At 47.8% G+C, this 15,427-nt stretch overlaps 1 protein-coding gene across 7 annotated transcripts in view; it reads left to right on the plus strand.

The window, feature by feature from the left end:
* The window catches only part of LOC135914802 (protein 5NUC-like), a 348,591-nt gene that overhangs the window by 195,486 nt on the left and 137,678 nt on the right, over window positions 1-15,427 (plus strand). For 5 of the 7 annotated variants that reach the window (XM_070538301.1, XM_070538303.1, XM_070538307.1 and 2 more), the window contains 2 exons: window positions 7,214-7,318; window positions 14,860-15,122. In XM_070538301.1, the coding sequence (XP_070394402.1) occupies window positions 7,214-7,318; window positions 14,860-15,122 (368 nt within the window). The remainder of the gene's footprint in view (window positions 1-7,213; window positions 7,319-14,859; window positions 15,123-15,427) is intronic. The other 2 variants (XM_070538302.1, XM_070538306.1) reach the window with 1 other exon arrangement.

The following is a 15,427-nucleotide window of genomic DNA, read 5'->3' on the forward strand; positions in this document are numbered from 1 at the left end:
GAAATCACCCCCTGGCCATTCCCACAGAGACGCTGGTCCCGCCAACATGTGAATTTTGGGGGATCCATCAAGGGCCATTACTTCCTGGTGGTGGTGAACACCTTTTCAAAGTAGGTGGAGGTTCTACCTGTCACCATTCCATCAGCAGGCCTGACCATTGTAGCGCTACGACAGGTCTTCGCCGCCCAGGGTTGCTGGAGGTCATCGTGTCCGACAATGGTCCTGCTTTCGCCAGCACAGAGTACCTGGCCTGGCTGACGAAGAACAGAATCCGCCGGATGATGGTTCCGCCATACCGCCCTGCTTTAAATGGTGCAGCCGTGCGGGTGATGCAAACTATCAAAGACAAGCTCAAGAAGAGCTAGACTGGGGACTGGGGTTTCAGTACCGGACCACGCCTCACGATGTCACTGGCCGTTCCCCCTCAGAGCTCCTCCTGGGTCGGATGGTTAAGAAACCCTTGCAAGTCTTGCATCCGGACTTCCGATCCACAGTGCTATTGAAGCAGCTGAAGCACAAGCTGGCTGCTGATCAAGGATGCCGTCCCAGGCCTTTGCCCGAGTCGGGTGCTCAAATTTTTGCCAGGAACTTCCGTCCTAGCCCACCCTGGTCTGTTGGACATGTGGTGTCTCCTGCCAGCGCCTCATTGCTGCTCGTCCGCATGCCCAACAGGGCCATGTGGCACAGACAGGCCGAGCATGTCAGGCCTCGCCTAGGGACCAGGCCAGCACCCTCGACGGCCACTTCTGAGTTCCAGCCTGCAGGAAGACTAGCGGCTGCACCTGTCGCTTCCAGCGAAGCACCAACCACCTCGGAGGCGGCAACCGTAGCCAGAGTTGCGTCACGCGTTCGACCGGTGTCGAGCCCGGCACCTCTCACAAGGCCGACCACTACGGACCCTCCGGATAGAGTGAGGCTGGCTCAGACAGCACCCGGCGTTGCCACACCCGACCCATCAACACCGGTGCCAAGACGGAGTACTCGACAGCGGAGGCCACTGGACCGTTACTCGCCTGGATAGCAGGCAGCGTCGACCCAGCTGGGGTCGAGGCAGAGCCTCATAATTTGAACATGGACGTTTGTTTTTTATTTAACAAACAAACTGGGGGTAAGGGGGTCTAGCAAACATGTGACGCCCCCTCAGGCATCACGTTCGTTCGGGGCCAGGCTCGGTGACCTCCTAAGCTCGGCAGGCAACATTGGTCACTGCAGCGCAATAAACACCGATGAGCACGGCTGCTCGGCAGTCAGTCATCGTTCAGCACCACAACACTGTGGAGCATCCGTCTAACGGAAGGTGCCTCGAGCCCTCCCTTGTTCAAGAACCCTGTTGGGTCGTGACAATAAGCGTTATGTTTTGCATGACGAATCGGCAGTCATGATATTTGATGACGTGACGAGGAATCACGTAGTGCCAGTACAACAGTAAATGATAAACCGAGTAATGCAAACAACCACGTCGGCGTACATATAAAATAATGGCTTACTCAAGCACCCGACAAGATCACCTGAAAATAAAGGGGAAGCAAGATGACGAAATGAGGAAGCTTGAAGCACTTTGGCGCCACTCCACGTAGGAGGTGGTGCGGGGAATCTGGAAAGGAGTAATAGTGTCAGGGCTAAGATTCCCAAATGCCATTCTGTGCCTAAAGTTACATGTCTTGTCGGGGTTGGAAGTTAAACAAATATCGGTAGCCCGGCTAGCTTTGGGAGGTCATGGAAAAACCACAAGTGAGGCAATGCGAAAGGGTGGTATGGATTGTGCCTCGTTTGAAGTAAGAGAAGCGCAGATGAAAATTAGTTTTCCAGAAAGACTCAGGAGCATAAACCAAAATAAGTCGGCGGCAAAAGTACACAAGTATGGGTAGCTGGAAAGCGTGAACAGAGCATGGAGGAACAGGTCAAGAAAGTTGGCAACCAAGTACGGGGTAATTCAAAGTGTAAGTAGAAAACCAGTAGTCATGAAAAAGCAAGATAGAAGCGGAGACAGTGAATTTGGTGCTAGGAATGGAAACAAGAATGACCATGGACTGTTACAAAAATTAGAAGAAACAAATTAGAAGGGAAAATCTGTAGGATAAGACAAAGGCAATGCCTTGTTATTTGAGGCTAGAGCTGGTCAGCAAAGGATACAAACATACCGATGCAAATACTCGCAACAAGATGACACGTGTATGCTGCAGCAAAAATACAGCGATCACTCAGCATATCCTATCAGAATCCGAAGGCATTGCCCCAATGATACCCGTAGCTTACGTATGTCTATCAGAAGGGCTTTGACTTAAAGTGGACGGAAGCGCCAACCCGTCAGTAGCCATGATGAGCAAGCGACGTTTAGAGTATTAGTAAGAAAAAAGGAGAGAACAGATCGAAGCGAAGGGATCCGTTACTGGCATCGGTAGCGGCATAAGTTAGCGAAGTTATGAGGAAGAAATATTGAAGAAATATATACGAAAATGGTAGAATGAAATCCGTCAATCGCACACCTGAGTAAACCAAGCAGAATAGGTGGCTATTTGTCCCCGCCCCATTTCAAAACGGATGTCAAGAAACCATGATTATCATAATCACGGCTGGGAATGAAAAAAAGTCACAGTTTCACTGGAAAGGCGAAGCTTCGATTGCAATAGCAAATTAGTGGGGAGCTACAACAATAAAGGATAACAGTTTTATCGGCGGTATAAAGTTATAAACATAGGCATACTAATTAAGTTATCAAGCATGGTGTCGCGCGCACACGAGCAAACTTCAACACACCTCACCCGATGACTGCGGATGCTTGCTGTCAAAACGATGCTGTAAGCAAACGCGGCAAGAGCAGCGAGCCAATGTACCTTCGAGCTGCCGCTCGAATCAACGCTAACTAATCCGCTGAAACCCAGCGCAGTTCACACTCTGTACCCGCACAAGATGGTTTTCGAGGTACAGCGGCCACGCGGGGGCGCCCCGGCTGCCCAGGCCACCCAGAGTAGAGCGACCTCTCCCCCTCCTCCCATCCCTACCCTGACTGCTGACGCTCTGCGCTCGACGGAAGGCGGCGCGCTTCCTCCTTGCTTTCCAACAATGCGTGCGGAAGATTGAACCGCGATCGCCAGCTCAACTTTGCACAATTTCTCTCGCACACATAGTATACGGCGCGCGGCGACGATTTTATCGCCCCTGGACTTTATAGGGTACGTCAAGATGACGACTCCAAAGGCAGAAATGCGCCTCGAGAGCCCTTACAATTGCTATCGCAGTAAAAAAAAAAAAAGAAAGCAACCAGCCAGCTGGGCATCGCGCATTCTCTGCAGCCGCGGCGACATTGTATGAGTGTCTCTACAATGCCTGAATAAAGCTTTCCGTCCGACTCGTGCAGATATTTATTAAGCACAAGCTCATGTATCCACTCTTTATGCTGTCACACAAAGCTTCGATACATATACATATACATACACACACACACATATATACATATATATATATATATATATATATATATATATATATATATATATATTGTTACGGTGAAGTGAAGGAAGAAGTCGGACACTTGCCTGACCGCCATTAACCTCAGTTGTACGTATACATTATTTTACATTCGTGGGCCTGCTTTCATCCTGCAACATTTTGGTGGAGGTGCTGGGTACAATCACGGAACTTCGCAGCGGACGTCATCTACCTGCCGCCACAATGGCAAATCAACCGACACAAGCGACAATGCCTTAGCAGCCCGTGCCAACGTTCATCCTCACTCACCCGCGGGACCCAGGGACATTTTGTGGACATTTTGTGGCTCCAGTTCGCCCCGACTGTCGGGAAAGCGTGCCCGCTATCTCCCTTATACAAGCGGTCGTTCGGGAGGAAATAGCAAGTTTGGGCATTGCATCTCTCTGCTCAGTCCGCCATACAAACACCTACCAGATTTCTCCGGCCGCTCGCTCCCAGACGCAAAGCTTTCCGTCACGCCGTCGCAACCCAGCTGACTGGCGCACAGCGGATGATAAACCCATCTGCTTTAATTGTTCCGGTATTGGACACATCGCCCTTGATTGCCGTAACCATTGGTCGTCGTCTCCTCGGTGGTCGTCTCCGAGTCACTACCGCCAAGTACCAGACAATGGTACTTTCTCGCCCTATACGCCGTGTAGGAACATCAACGCCGACAGTGCTCCACCAAGATCTAGCCGCTCCCCGTCTCCGCAAGGTCGTCGGTCCCGTTCGCCTCTCGTTCACCGCTATTCGTCCCCTTCTGCAAGCGGTCGCTTCGCTTGGGGGAAACTAGGCGGTGCAGCTCCCGGAGGTGAAGCTGCATCTACGACCCGGCCCACAAATCCTCTCCACCTTGCCTGCAGGTGGAAAAGTATATAATAGCTGTGTCTTACCAGTACTCACCTACGGGGCAGAAACCTGGAGGCTTACGAAAAGGGTTCTACTCAAATTGAGGACGACACAACGAGCTATGGAAAGAAGAATGATAGGTGTAACGTTAAGGGATAAGAAAAGAGCAGATTGGGTGAGGGAACAAACGCGAGTTAATGACATCTTAGTTGAAATCAAGAAAAAGAAATGGGCATGGGCAGGACATGTAATGAGGAGGGAAGATAACCGATGGTCATTAAGGGTTACGGACTGGATCCCAAGGGAAGGGAAGCGTAGCAGGGGGCGGCAGAAAGTTAGGTGGGCGGATGAGATTAAGAAGTTTGCAGGCACGGCATGGCCACAATTAGCACATGACCGGGGTTGTTGGAGAAGCATGGGAGAGGCCTTTGCCCTGCAGTGGGCGCAACCAGGCTGATGATGATGATGATGATGATGATGATGATGACCGGTGGAAACCTACTGGACATTGAAGTTGATGGTGTTCCTGTTAGATCTCTCGTTGATACAGGAGCGCAGCTTTCAGATATGAGCGCTGCTCTCCGCCGAAGGCTCAAGAAGGTTCTGACACCCGCCGTACTGGGCACTGTGCGTGTCGCCGATGGGAGTACTTCACCTATCCTTGGAATGTGCACAGCACGTGTGACCATTGGGGGCCATTATACCGTTGTTCTATTTATCGTCCTTGAACACTGTCCGCACGACGTAATTCTCGGCCTCGACTTCCTTTCCAAACACTCTGCCCAAATTGACTGCTCCACAGGTGTTGTACAGTTGGATCTGCCGCCTCCTGCCGACGCAACAACATGCGCTTCGCACCGCTTATGTTCAGCTGAGTTTGCAAGGCTGTCTCCACAAGCGGCTACAAATGTGCTCCTGACGTCCTGTCCGCCCGTACCTGATGGCGGACAATATATATATATATATATATATATATATATATATATATATATATATATATATATATATATATATATATATATATATATATATATTCGAATTCATCGGATCTCTCTCATTTCTTTATTCCTTTCTCGCTAATATTCAAAAACTAATTTCTGCTTACATATCTAACCAGTTCGGCTTTCGTTAACATCACTCTTGCTGCGAGCTTCGGGCGTTGCCATTTCCTAATGATTTAATCGCCATCTTGCATCGTCCATTTTTTGTATACTGCATATTTATTATTGGGATACAAATTGTATGGAAACTCCAGGCGCATTTTTTCCGTCACCGTCGCTGTCGCCATGAATTCCCTACAAAGTCCTATGGCGATCAAATCGTCGCCGCGCGCCAATGCTGTATGTGTGAGTGAAAGCATGCGAGGGTGAGCCGGCGTGTACGAACGAGAAATGGATGGATGGATGGATGGATGGATGGATGGATGGATGGATGGATGGATGGATGGATGGATGGATGGATGGATGGATGGATGGATGGATGGATGGATGGATGGATGGATGGGTGGGTGGGTGGATGGATGGATGGATGGATGGATGGATGGATGGATGGATGGATAGATGGATGGATGGATGGATGGATGGATGGATGGGTGGGTGGGTTGGTGGGTGGGTGGGTGTATGGATGGATGGATGGATGGATGGATGGATGGATGGATGGATGGATGGATGGATGGATGGATGGATGGATGGACGGATGGATGGATGGATAACCACTTAGTATAATTCGGTTTTAAGTGTTTCTGCCTCGAGCTTTCAACGTTAATTTTATTGGTGCAATTTTCATAGATACTTACTGTTTTATTTAGTATGAACAATACTCCAAGAACAAGTACTTTAACGCCTTGAAGTTTTACTAATGTTAATGGATCTATTTTGTAAGCATCAACGAAATGGATATATCATAACCCGAGTGTAGGACACTAATGAAAAACAACGCTTTGGAAAGAAATGTCTGCTCTTCAAGTAAATACGTGGGAGACAATAATGCATTGACATTATTAAGGTATTTAACGCAGTTATCAGGGGCTAGCTATCTTGTATGGATGCATGTTTGCATCTAACCCTTTTCCGTCTGCCTTGTTCATTGAGTTCTCTATGATGAAGCATGTAGTGCATTGGGCTTCTACGCTATCGGGGCAGGATTCGAATGCATCCGTCGGACCTCTTCGGGTCACTGAATCTGTGGCAATGTTTGCATATGTGCCGCTCTTCAAAGAACCTCTTTAACGCCGGCACTAGTCACTGTAGATGCGGCAATGGGTAGGTGCCGCTGTGCAACGGCACTCTTTGAAGCCTACTTTGACGTCGTACTCCATAGTTTCAATTGACCCTCTAAATGTTATCTTCAAGAACGTCTCCTTTTATTCGCAAACATCGACAGCCGCACGCGCATAGCCGCAACTCTGAAGTCAGCAGCTTCAAAAAGAATTTTTTATTTGTCTTCTGTATACTTCTTGTTTCTACGTTTGCCTATAACCTGCGTTTGAGGAAATACACCTTGCATTTTCGGTCAATGCTTGTCTTGCCAGCTGTCTATGTTTCTATAGTATTGTGCGCACTGAAAGATGCATCACTGAGAAACTGCCGGGTGGAGGAGCAGACACACTTGCACACAAGTTACGCTGGGCGGCGATATATCCAACTGCGTGCTGTGCACGAGCGCCTCCTTGCTCTTGTGGCAGTGATTGTGTTCTGTTTTCAAATTTGGAGGCGTCGCTCAACGCTGTAGTCGATCGCTCACTCGCTGAGTTGGTCGCCCACTCCGACTCCATAATTGGAATTCTACATGAGTGTTCGCACTGGCACGATACGTATTTCGGAGGTAATGCCTTGACTTCGCGGTTAGCGGAGCTAGGCGGCATTGGCTGTTTGTTTCATACACGATCGCGCAGTTGGCAGTTGTGCGGGGCGGACGCTTGTTTCGGTGCTCTGCGGATTACGCGTGGTGACCGGATCCGGACGGGCGGACGACTGCGACAGCGCCGTGACTTCGACAAGTAGATGAGTTCTTTCCTTTATTATTTTGAGAACTTAGATATACGCTAGTTCTTCTTTAAATCTAGGCTAGTCAGGTCAGCTCAGTAATCAGGTCAGCTCAGTAATCTAACGGCCGGGCCTTTTCCGGCCGGCAGCTATAAATTTGCAGGGATCATTTGTAAGTTAACCAGTTTAAACAGGTAGTTGGTATTTCTTTTCTAGGTGATCTACTTTTTGTGGTAGGCAGAGTTTTATTTGAGCACGTGGTTGAAAGTGGTTGATTTTTCTAGCTTTTGTGCTGGCGTAATAGAGTGCTGCTAAGATGGACAAGCAACTGAAGGTTAAATGCAAAGAGTGTGAGGCGTCGGTGAATTGGAAGGAAACGCAGTTAGAATCTGTAGAGGAGACCGACGGCGTGGATTTTATGTGCATATGCTTCTTATAAAGTTCACGCCGGGACAGGGCTAACGAAGCCAACACCAGCCTAGCGTTACGTATGGGTGCTCTAGAAGAGGAGTTACAGGTAGAGAGGGCAGGGAAGCGCAAACTCCAAGAGCAGCTTAGTGAATTGTTAGACCAAAAAATGGCTGACACCACCATCCGAAGTCACATTAGCGGACTTTCTAGCGCCAGCCAAGTGGATGGGGCCTGCAGTGGAACATGCAGCAATAGGAAAGATGGTCAGGCAGGTACCGACAGGAATAGCTACCCACACGTAGCAACTAGGAAATCAGGAGGCGATGGAGAGGAGGGGGGCAAGCTAACCCCAACGAATGAGATCACAGTCATTGATAAGAGGCAGCATAATCTGGAAGGTAGGAGGGAGGAAAGGAATACCCTGGTACTTATCGGTGGTGATTCAAATATCATCATCATCACCATCACCATCATCATCATCCTGGTTACGCCCACTGCAGGGCAAAGGCCTCTCCCATACTTCACCAACTACCCCGGTCATTCAAATTCAAAATTCAGATTCAAATATGAGTAGGTGCAAAAGAACTATATTCGAGTGCTTAGAGGATGATAAGTAAGTAGCAGTCGGGGCGTTCCCAGGCAGTACAATGGACGCAGTACTGAGAGAGACAAACAGCAAACTTTCTGAGAATGTTGCAGAGCGCAATTTCGTAGTGGTAGCGGCGGGGCTAAATGACGTCCTGAATTGTGAAGCCGCAAAAGTAGTGGAAAAACTAGCGGAGGGAGTTGACGATTTAAGGGTGATAGCACAGGAAGTCCAGATGGTGGTGTGCACAGTGCCGGAGGTGCAAGGACGGAACGGAGAAATTACCAAGGACGTCGTGGCTGTTAATGTGGAGATAAGAAAGCTAAGCCAGGAGAAAGGCCTTGAAGTGGCAAGCATAAACAGAGAAGTGCATAGAGCAGGCTTTGGCGGAGGCATTACACGAGATGGTATCCACTTTAATGGAAGGTTAGGAGCAGAGATCAGCTGGCGCCTGGCAGGCTGGGCAGTCGCTTTTTTAGGGTGTCCACTGCGGCTCAGGGCGTAAGGGTAAGTAGAAACAATGTAGAATGTTCATCAATACAGGCTGACGCCAATAATATGGCCACCAGGAGGTCCAGGAAGAAAACTGCAAATAAGAAATTTAACACCAGGATCAGGTACATAAACATGCAAGGCGGTAGAAAGAGAGCGAAGTGCTTAGAAATAAAACGGCAGTTAATGGGCGAAGAATTAGGTGTATACCCGCTATTCGGAACACATTTCGTGGACCTAGAAGACCCAGCGATTATTGAAGGCTAGGTCTTGGAAGAGAGCAACGGAACGACAACGGAGACGAGGGGAGGAGGAGTAGGTATGCTGATACATCAAGGAACAAATTGACAAAGAATAAAATTAACTTGCAAAGAACATGTCTGGGTATCAGGTACAATTTCCGGTAAAAAGACATGGCTAGGAGTTGTTTATTTAGGGGCAGGGGGCAAATGCAGGCAAGAGAACAATGTCTCAATGACTACATGAAGCATTTTGGAGAAGGTGCCGATATTATTCTGCTGGGTTGCATGAATGGCCACATCGAGGATCTGGGTGGATACACAGATTGTAACGGGAAGTTGATGCTAGACTTCTGTGAGCGACACAACCTAGTTATAGTGAATAGAGAAGCTAAGCGTGAGGGGACAAATCACGTGGAAATCCCGAAACAGGCAAATGACCATTGACTACTCCTTAATGTCGCAGGGGATGTGTAGCAAGCTCGCAATAATGGAAATGGACGAAGAGGAGAGGTACAACTTCTGAAGTGATCATAAGCTTATTTGTCTGCAGTTGGGAGCCCTGCTCGAAAGAGAGATGCAGGGAGTCAAAAAGAGTACGCGGAATTAAATGACGAACAAACAGCGCAAATAGCGGCCGGCATAGAGGAAGTATTAGAGAAACAGCCCATGGAAAGGTGGGAATATAATCAGTTAGAACTACTCATTAGGACAAAACTAAAAGAAGTAAAAGGAGTAAACCGCTGGAGCGGAAAGAGGAAGCCACGAAGTTGGTTGAATAAGGAAATTAGGGAGGCCATCGAACAACTACGTTTGGCATCACGGGAACACAGAAGCAAAGAGGGCGCTGTTATCTGAAGAGGAAACAGGCCAAAAATGGGAATCTTATCGACAAAAGAAACAACAGGTGCATGTCCTCATCCAGGCTAAAATAAAGCAGTCCTCTCATCACTGGCGAGCTGAAGTTCGCGATGCAACTAAAGGGGGGTCAAGAATTTCTGTAACCATATAATCTGGCTGGGTAAAGCGAGTCGCAGAAAGCAGGAACAGATTGACGATGCCGAGCAAAAATGTTTAGGGGGAGATGACGCAGTGAACTACATTGGTTCAGTTATAGCAGTCATTTAGGATAGACGATAGGGTAATCGACCCAAATGAGGGAGCAACACAGGATAGCACAACAGAAACCAGCTTAGAACTGACCAATCTTAACTGGAAAAAGGTGGAAGCAAATGTTCCAAAATGCACGTCCTCAGGACCTGACATGGCAAAAACATTATTTGAGTCCTGAGGGACTGAGACCTTGGGGAGCTAAAACCGAAGCCCTCGAAGATCAAGTCGCTGGCGTTACCCACGGTGGGACCGGAAGATGAAGTTCCGCCGCAATGTCGTGGGCCCTCTGGACAGCCTGGAGTTGCATGTGGAGAATGTTGGTCTTGAGAGATTCCTGCCATTGTTCTTTCGTGATGGGTGGAGAGGCGTTAAGAGCTGGGCACAGCCAGAGCATGTGTTCAAAAGAGCATGAGTCATGACCACATTTGGGGCACGACTGTAAGTGGGCAGGATTTATCCTATTAAGAGACCGAGGAGTGGGATACGAACGGGTTTGCAGAAGTCTGAGTGTGCTAGCCTGAGGTTTCTTCAATTTATGGTGAGGCGGTGGAAATGTCCTCCTGCCCAGTCGATAATGGGAAACAATTTCGTGGAAAGTACATAATGGATCTTTGTGGATGTTGACCTCGTTACAAGCCTGGCTATCCGCGACAGTGCGGTACGTGAAATCGCGCGGATAGACGTAATTTAAATCAAGTTATTTAATGATCTTGGCCCAAGAAGCAAGGAAACGCGGATAAAAGCAGTGAAGGCAGTCATAACAAATAAGCAAATTCCGCACAGCTGGAACCAGAGTAAAATGAATTTGATTTTTAAAGGGAAAGGCGATAAGACGAACATGAAATGCTTCCGACCAATTACGATAACATCAGTTTTATATAGGGTGGCGATGCAGGCGGTGAAATTAAAAATGCAATCATGGGTAGAAAGTAATAAAATATTCTGAAAACTTCAGAACGGGTTCAGGAGTGGTAGGCGCTTAGATGATAGCCTGCTCGTGCTAACCAAGTGCATATAAATACCTAAGATGGAAAATAGACCCCTGTGTTCAGCCTTCCTTGACATAAGCGGTTCATACGACAACGTGAACAGGGAACTCCTGTGGAACATATTAAATGATGAAGTTATGGGTCCTGAGGTGATTGATTTCCTACGGGAAATATATCGAGAAAGCAATGTTGAAATAACATGGGAAGGAATTAAGAGTATGACATAAAGATTAAGGCAAGCTTGTGCTCTTTCATCACTTCTGTTCATGCTTTATAAGATAAGTATGGAAAGAAGGCTACAAGAAAGCAATCTAGGGCACAATCTGTCGTACAAATTAGGCGGAAAGGTTGTTGAGCAACGACTACTGGGTTTAATGTATGCGGGCGATATTTTACTGTTAGCGGATAGCCAGGAAGACTTGAAAACTCGGGTTAATTATTGTGGAGACGAAGGAGACAGTCTAGGTTTAAGTTTGAGCGCAGCTAAGTCCGGCAGGATGTTTTTCAACGATACAGCTGTTCAAGATCTTACAATACAAGGTCATGAAATACCCAGAGTGGGCGAATACAAATATCTCGGGGTATGGATAAACAAAGGGCAGATGTACACGGAAAAGCCCGAACAGTCTCTCATAGCAAAAGGGCGAAGAGGTGCCGGGATAATGAAACATAGGGCATTGTGGGGGTACAACAGGTATGAAGTACTGAGAGGTATTTGGAAAAGAATAATGGTGCCGGGGCTTACTTCCGTGAATGCGGTCCCCTGCCTAAGGGCAGTTCAGTCGGCACTAGAGGTAAATCAGAAAGCTGTGGGAAGGTTAGCACTAGGTGCCGACGGGAAAACCACAAACGAGGTAGTACATGGGGATATGGGCTGGGCATCGTGCAAAGCGCGGGAAGCTCAGTGTAAAATCCTATACGAAAAACGCCTGGGGAAATTGCACAATAGCAGGTGGGCAGCTAAGGTATTTAAATACCTATACAGAAAGAGCGTTGACTCACAATGGCGGAAAAGAACTAGGAAGCTAACCAGTAAGTATGCCAAACACGAGAACGGAGAAAGACAGAGCATCAAACGACAGGTTAAAATCACGGAAGGTAAAAATTGAATAAATTCAATAGAAAAGAAGCATAGTGTTGACCTATATCGATACTGGAAACAGCTGATCAGGAAGGAAGCGTTTTATGATAACACAAAAGGCAGTGCCCAACTCTGAAGCTAGGTCAGGATCTTAGAACGCGGAGCTATAAAAAGTAATTTAACGAAGAAGAAGACACATGTATAGTGTGTGGTAAATATGTAAAAACAATAGAACACCCATAATAAAATGTGGTGGTATCCATCCCGATGTCGATGCGGGCTCAGTGACGCTTTCTGAGGCCCTAGGGTTTAGAGATCACAATCATCATGTAAATAAATAAGCGGTGGAAATTAGCAAAAAGCGATTGGATAAAAAGCAGAGAGGTGACATAAGGTTAAAAGTGTAGGAAGGAGTATTTAAAGAAAGTGGCGAATTTTAATAACTTACAACACAGTTAAAAAATAAAAAGCTGAGCATGGTGGCAACTGCCATCACCCCGTTTCAAAGGGGACGCTCCTACCTTCCATCCATCCATCCATACATCCATCCATCCATCCATACATGCATGCATGCATGCATGCATACATACATACATACATACATACATACATACATACATACATACATACATACATACATACATACATACATACATACATACATACATACATACATACATACATACATACATACATACATACATAAACTCGTTTCGATGGTGGCAATTGGGGAAGCAGCGCTGGATAGGAGGCACGTCGAAAAGAGTGCGTTGCATGCCGCCCTGGCGACGAAACGTGGCATATTCAAGCCTCTCGACCAGATGACACGTCCGCGGCCGTTTCATAGATCGCACATATGGTTCGCATGTTTCCGTTTTCGTGCCGCTTCAAATGGACAGTTTTCGTTAAGGAGCTAGTGCCATCAAGTGAAGAAATGAGGAAAGAAGCTTTTTAAGCTTCATATATTTTTCACAGTGTGTCGCGGCGAGCACGTGTGTTTCTTCAATGGTTGCGCTGTGTGCCGTTGCCATGCGTGCGGGGCAGCCTGCCTCGCAAATATAGTAGCTACGGCGCCGGTCTTGCTGCGCTATGGTTTCGGAAGTATTAGTTGGCCTGAAGACATTCCATACTTCTCTAGCTAGACATAAGAAATTCGGATGTTACTTGGCCACAGCAGTCAATGGAGAAGAAAGCTTTATCGCAGCAGCTGACTCGGGCAAGCAAAGGTTTGAGTGCCCCGCTGCTTGATCCGTAACAACCCTGGCTACATTTAGCACTAATTACATAAATTTACCGGATGCATCTCAGCGCCGAGTCCTCATCTGCATGCGCATGTTTAAAAACACATATATATAGGCGGCTTAGTCGCGCGTGCGCCGGCAGTATGCGCACACAACTCGTATTACAAGGCAGCTTCCCTGCCACGTAATTCTTGGCAATGAATGGGAACTACTTACCTTTCATGTCGTTCGCTTGGTGAGGTGGCATTGGAAGGAGCTTGGCGGTGGTATTGCGCAGGAAAAATGGTTGGTACACATGCCGGATGGTGCACGCTATTGCTCATTTTGTTTCCGAGGAAATGCCGACTGCAGATTCCGCTGTTTGGCACTGGCTGCCACGGCTGACCGTCTTCACTATCGAACGAACCAACCACAGACGCGAAATTTGATTTAGAAACCCGCCCGACACCGCCTGACAGGGCGACAAGACGGGAACTTACTCCGCTCGCCTGACTGCTTGAATGCAATGCCACCTCCGTTCTTGTTCGTAGGGTTTAGGTGGAAAAATGCAGAAGGATACATCCTCCCTCATTCCAACGTAGTTGTGACACTTGTATACACAACAGTACCATTGGCGTCCTTTTGTTTTCCTTCGACTTTCAGCGCACGCAACGACGCTACCAGAGCAATTTTCGTTCGCTGGAGCGGCTGCATTGTGCACGTTCTGACCGCCAGGGTGGCGCTGCAGGCGTCGTGAAAACTCCAGCGCTGGTTCCCTTTACAACGTGTCGTTATATTTTTTTAATGTTCAACGCACTGCCGTCGACAACTGTCGCGATATGGGTTCTGTGAATTTTCTTCTTCGATGAAAGAAGGATATACGCCGTCTGGCATGCGTTGAGCAAATACACCAAGGAAGCGACCATCAAAGCTAAACCAGACCAGCTTCATGATTTCATGTGCCTATAGTGTGCAGGTCAGCGTGCACTTTTATTGCTAATTCCTAAGGAGTCACCCCGTTACAGCCCCTTATGGGTTTCGAAGGAACCTTGATGAATTGCTGGTGGCATTTTATTTTTAATTCGTTGCTCATGTCTTAAGGGGCGAATAATGAGGCAGACAAGTCTTTCCTTCGTGGATTTCCGTTGTTTTCAGGCTGACGCCATTTGCAAGTAGGGGATAGCGCATTTTCTATAATAATGACATGTGGACCCAGACTTGGAAACAAAGCTGAGTAGCAGCTGAAGGCGCAATGAAATCGTATGGCCGCATATACCGCACATGCCCTGCAATAAAAAATGCCCCGATTATTCTTTCAGCGAATAAAATTAGCATTGACATTGAGCCAATGCTCCGCTCGTGCTTTTGAGTTTCTCTTCTTGTAGCTTAGGTTTCGATTGGCAGTGAGGCGGTATGTTTCGCAGGACACACGCAGTTCACGAATGACGTAGAGTGCGTCCGGCGCGAAGCCCAGCGCCTCAAGAAGCAGGGCGTGAACATCATCATAGCGCTGGGCCACTCGGGCCTGGAATACGACAAGCGCATCGCGTTTGAAGTGCCCCTCGTCGACATTGTGGTGGGCGGGAACTCGCACTACTTCATGTTCAGCGGAAGCCCGCTCGTCGCCCCGCCGGAGCCTGTCTATGGGCCGTATCCCGTCGTCATACAGAGACCTGACGGCACGCAGGTGGGCACAGCACGCCACTGTTAACCAGTCCGCCGCCGTATTCCATGATGAACATTGGTGCTATATCATTCCTCATTAGTCCAATTAACATTCGTTGTGGCGCCGTCATACGCGCAGCTCTAAACTCAAAAATCTGCTTTCCTGTACTTTACGGAATATTGTTCACAATCAAAAAGTGAAGGTATTGGGGCAATTCAGCCCAGTACGGATCGGGAATTTTTGCGCTTAACAAACTGTGACAAAGAAGGATATGAAACGACGAGTGCTTTCTAGCAACTGGTTTTATTTTTTCGGAAATGTCAGGC

This window comes from Dermacentor albipictus, chromosome 5 (assembly GCF_038994185.2).
Source record: "Dermacentor albipictus isolate Rhodes 1998 colony chromosome 5, USDA_Dalb.pri_finalv2, whole genome shotgun sequence".
NCBI classification, from domain to species: Eukaryota; Metazoa; Arthropoda; class Arachnida; order Ixodida; family Ixodidae; genus Dermacentor; species Dermacentor albipictus.